At 66.8% G+C, this 4,844-nt stretch overlaps 1 protein-coding gene across 1 annotated transcript in view; it reads right to left on the bottom strand.

Moving 5' to 3' along the window:
- DGKA (diacylglycerol kinase alpha) overlaps positions 1-2,074 on the bottom strand; it is a 7,113-nt gene extending 5,039 nt beyond the window's left edge. The window contains exons 1-7 of the mRNA XM_025191393.1: positions 1,420-2,074; positions 1,063-1,158; positions 812-888; positions 607-733; positions 414-494; positions 254-303; positions 69-147 (exon numbers count right to left, since the gene is read on the bottom strand). Coding sequence (XP_025047178.1) covers positions 69-147; positions 254-303; positions 414-494; positions 607-733; positions 812-888; positions 1,063-1,158; positions 1,420-1,483 — 574 coding nt within the window. The 5' untranslated portion in view covers positions 1,484-2,074. The remainder of the gene's footprint in view (positions 1-68; positions 148-253; positions 304-413; positions 495-606; positions 734-811; positions 889-1,062; positions 1,159-1,419) is intronic.
- Between the last annotated feature and the right edge of the window lie 2,770 nt (positions 2,075-4,844).

Raw genomic sequence — 4,844 nt, 5'->3', positions numbered from 1 at the left:
CGCCCCCCCCGCGCCCCGCCCCCCCCCCCCCCCCCCCCCCCGCCACTCCCTTGTCGCCCACCCAGGGCTCACCGGCTTCAGTTCCGTGACGTCCCAGTCCAGGTACTCAGCTACGCGCATCATCTGGGTGATGATCCGGTCAACCTCCTGAGGGGGCCTGTGGTCAGCACTGGCTGGGACCCTCTCCCCACTAAAGTGGGATTGGGAGTCAGCGGTGAGAGGTCAGGGGTCAAGGCCTGCCCCCACTACTCACCGAGCTGTCCAGCAGGCCGTTCCCGTCCTTGTCATACAGCTTAAAGGTAACTGGGGGAGGGGGGAAAGAGCCCAGTGAGCCTCTGTGGGGGGCTCCCCCCAGCTCCCTGCCCCTGGGGGTCCCCCAGGCGCAGAGGACCCTCCCCACCGCCCCCACTCACACTCCAGCTTGTCCTCGGGCCGGCCGCCCTCCAGCAGCGAGAAGTAGCAGGAGACGTCATTGACACAGACCAGGCCAGTGGCTGCAGGACGGAGGTGGTGCTGAGCCCACCCGGCCAGCGCCCCCTGCCCAGCCCTACTGCGTGTCTGAGCCCCCACCAGGTCAGGGAGAGTTCCCCACAGCCCACGCCTCACCCGTGGGGTCTGCGGCGCCGCCCGTGGTCTGGAAGGACATGAAGAGGCGGCGGCAGAGGTCATCCGACAGCACCTCAGTGTCCAGGTAGCTCTGTAGGAAGAGCCTGAAGCCCTCAAAGTCGATGCACTGGGGGGGCAAAGGGAGTCAGGGGTTGCAGCCCCTGGGGCAGGGGATGAGCTGGGGGGGGCGGGAATCGACACTCACATCTCCCTGCAGGTGCTGGGCCACGGTGCCATCGCCATGGAGCTCCCGCAGCACGTCCTGGACCTTCCTGCCGCTGTCTGGGGGGGTGATGGGCTGGGGGGACCCCCCCCAGCGAGACCCAATGCTGACGCCCACCCAGGGATGCCAAGACTGTGCCCCTCGTTCCCCCCCAGGGAACAGCCCTTTGTCAGGGGGGCTCCCTGCCCTGCCCCCACAAACCTGGGGTGAGCCCCCGGGGCCGCGGTACTCACAGTCGATGAACTGCTGGAGCTGGGCAAACTCCTCGGGGCTCAGCGTGGCCCAGTCCCTGCCCTCCGACATGGTGCCTGGGCGCCGGCGGGCCGAGGCTGCAGAAGCAAAGGGGGGCCATGAGAGCAGTGAGGGGGGGCGCCCCCAGCCGTGCCCCCCGGGATCTGCTGAGCCGACACATTCCAGGCTGAGCCGCCAGAGACGGCGCCAGCTGCACCCTCCCCTTGGGACCCCCCCATGAGACCAGCCTGGGCTCAGGAGGGGGGCTCTGCCAGCCAATCAACTCCCTCTGCCCACGGGAGCCATGCCAGCTACCCCTACCCCCCAGCTGGCTCCGTGCCCGGGGGACCCCTGAGTACCACGCGGGCTGGGCCGGCGCCCCCCAGCTATGCCAACGCACGGCTTGCTGCACCGTGAGCCCATGGCTGCTCAGGCAGACACACGGCAGTGGGCACTGGGCAGTGCTGGCGCCGGGGCTCTATCCCCCGCAGGCGGGAGGGGGGTGCGGCTCCAGCACTGTTGACGGGCGATGCGTGCCAATGGGGGGCTGGCGTGTTGTCTGAGTCATGGACACGCGTGTGCATGGGGTGGGGGGAGGGGGTTTTGGCCATGGGCCATGAGGCTCCAGAGCTGCCTGGTGCTTGGGGCCAGATGCCTGGGTTCTACCCCCAGCTCCGGGGCCCAGGGGGTTCCTGAGTCCTTGACCCCTGCCTCAGTTTCCCTGCCAGGACAGCGATGACCCCCCTCCCCGCCGGCACGTGTGGCGGCCACGGGCCTCGGCTCCCCCATTAGCGCATCATTTATTCAGGCTAATGGGGGCCGCGGCGCCCTCGGCGCTAAGTGCTGTGTCCTGGTGGGGGGGAAGAAACGCATCTGCGGTGCTAATGGCACCGACGCCTCCCAGTCCCGCAGCGCATGGCAATGCCTCCACCCTGTGCCCATCACTCCCAACTGGCAGCCCCCTGCCCTCCTTGCCCTGCCGTGCCCCTCATTCTCAACCCCCAGCCCCCTCAGCCCTGCTGGTACTCCTCACTCCCAATCTGCAGCCCCCTGCCCTCCTTGCCCTGCCAGTGCCCCTCATTCTCAACCCGCAGCCCCCTAAACCCCACCCCCACCAGCCCTGCCGGTGCCCTTCACTCCCAACCTGCAGTCCCCTGCCCCACTTGCCCTGCTGGTGCTCCTCAGTCCCAACGCAAAGCCCCCTGTCCTGCCAGTGCCGCAAAACATCAACCTGTAGCCCCCTGCTCCCCCACCCATGCTCCTCACTCCTGGCCCACAGCCCCTTGCCCCCCAGCTCTGCTGTTGCCCCTCACTCCTGACCCACAGCTCCCTGCCCCCCACAGCCCTGCAGGCAGCCCCTTGCTCCCCTGCCATTGGTGACCCTCACTCCTGACCCGCAGTCCCCTTCCTCCTGCCTAGAGGCGTGCACAAGAGGATATGGTGCATCGCACACACACAAGTGAATCATCCTTGCCCAGAGGCCGCACCCCTGCCCTGCCCGGCCCAGACAGCCTCCTCCAACCCCTGCACCACCGCCAGCCCCCGGCACATGCGCCACTCCCACAGGCGCCTGCTGGAGTGCACACGCGTGTGCAGGGCGGGGCCATGCCAGGCCCCTCCGGCTCCACATAGCCCCAGGGCCTCACGTGCGGGCACCACAGGCTCGGCCCCCCCCTCCCCCCCAGCAGGAAGGGGTGGGCGGGCAGCACCCGGGGCTGCTTGAATCACGGCCCAGAGAACAGACGGTGCCGGAGAACAACATGCCGGGCACGGGGGGGGCCTTTGGGGACCCCCCCTGCTTGCTGCCTCCTGCATTGGGCATGGCCCAGCTGCAGCCGTGGGGCGGGGCCTGAACTTTGCCCCCAGCTCTGCATCCGTGCCAGCAGCCAACAGGGTCTAGACTGGGTCGGGCAGGGCCATGGGGATTTGCTTACGCAAATATGGAGGCAAAGTGGAGCACCTGCCAGGCACCCGCGGCAGCTCCCCCCTTCCCAGACACTGCCCTGGACCGCTCTGCCATGGGGAAACTGAGGCACAAAGGCAACCTGCTGAGCACACAGGCCTCCTCCATGGTGCCCCAGGGTCCAGGTTCGCCTCTAGCAGCCTCCTTTGAGCTTGGCCCCCACCCGGCTGTCGAGGCGGGCGCCTGGGTGCCCCTGGGCAGCTCCCTGCGCCCGCCCGGTCCTGCCCCTGCCCTGCGGGGCAAACTCGAGGCACCTCGGGATTCACCCTCCGCTGCCCCGGCCCCTCCAGCAGCTCTGGGGCAGCTCGGCTGTGCCCCCCGGGGCCACCCCCGGGGCTCCTACCGGGCACGGGCCTCCCTGGGTCTGCCTGTGTGTGACTGTGTGAGCGTGTGCACCACACCTGGGTCTGTGTGTGCATGCATGTGTGAGCGTGTGTGGGCCATGCCTGGGTCTGCGAGTGCATGCAAGTGTGAGCGTGTGCATCATGCCTGGGTCTGCCTGTGCATGCACTTGTGAGCATGTGAGCCATGCCTGGGTCTGCACGTGCATGCACTTGCGAGCGTGTGAGCCATGCTTGGGTCTGCGTGTGTGGTGTGTGTGTGTGAGCATGTGCACCACACCTGGTGTGTGCCTGTGCATGCACTTGTCAGCATGTGAGCCATGCCTGGGTCTGTACGTGCATGTCTGTGTGAGTGTGTGAGTGCCATGCCTGGGTCTGTGTGTGCATGCCTGTGTGAGTGTGTGTGAGCCATGCCTGCGTCTGTGTGTGTGAGCATGTACACCACACCTGGGTCTGTGTGTGCATGCAAGTGTGAGTGTGTGCACCACACCTGGATCAGCATGTGGATGCCTGTGTATGCCACTCCTGGGTCTGCGTGTGCATGAAAGTGTGAGCATGTATGAGCCATGCCTGGATCAGCATATGCATGCAAGTGTGAGAGTGTGCACCATGCCTGGGTCTGCATGTGCATGCCTGTGTGAGCGTGTGTGCACCACACATGAATTATAGTGTGTACGTGCCTCTAAGCAAATGTGCACCACACCTGGATCAGCATGTGCATGCATGTGTGAGCATGTGCACCACGCCTGGGTCTGCGTATGTGTGTATGTGTAAGCCTGTGCACACCACATCTGGATTAGCATGCACATGCGTATGTGTGTATGTGTGTGCCACACATGGATTAGCGTGTGCATGCCTGTGTGCGCCATGCCTGGATCAGCGTATGGTGTGAGCATGTGTGCGCCACACCTGGATTAGTGTGTGCGCCACGCCTGGATCCGCGTGTGCACGCCCACGTGAGTGTGCATTCTCCGGCACTGCCTGCTGGCACACCTCGGCAGCTCAGAGTCAGGCTGGCGCAGCTGGGCCCCCGCGCAGGCCCCGGCAGGCCAGGGCGGCTCCGCACGCGGGCGGCAAGAGAGCAGAGCTGGGGGCTGCGAACGCCATGGGCCCTGTGGCGCCTCCTTCCCCCCTGCCCCCATGTGGCCCCCCGTGGCAGGAGGGGCAGTTGTGAGAAGGGGTGGGGGCTCAGGCCCTGCTGGCACCTGGACTGAGACCCGCCAGGTTTGTGCCACCAAAGGGCCAGGCTGTGACCTGTGTCCCCAGCACCAGGGCCACGGCATAGGTCCATCTCTCCCATGCCCAGGTGGTGGCAGGGAGGTCAGACCGGGTCCCGGAGGCCGTGGTACCCCCTCCCATGGCAGGGCCCGGGGGCGGCCTTGGCGCCCGGAATTTCCCTGGCTGCAGCTGCGCGGGGCTGCGTGGGCGAGAGGTGCGAGCGCCGCCTCGTCTCATCTCCGCAGCAGCTAACGAACGACGC

This window comes from Alligator sinensis, unplaced genomic scaffold (assembly GCF_000455745.1).
Source record: "Alligator sinensis unplaced genomic scaffold, ASM45574v1 scaffold1065_1, whole genome shotgun sequence".
Taxonomy (NCBI): Eukaryota; Metazoa; Chordata; order Crocodylia; family Alligatoridae; genus Alligator; species Alligator sinensis.
The sequence above is the reverse complement of the archived record's forward strand: the minus strand, read 5'-3'. Positions and strand labels throughout refer to the sequence as shown.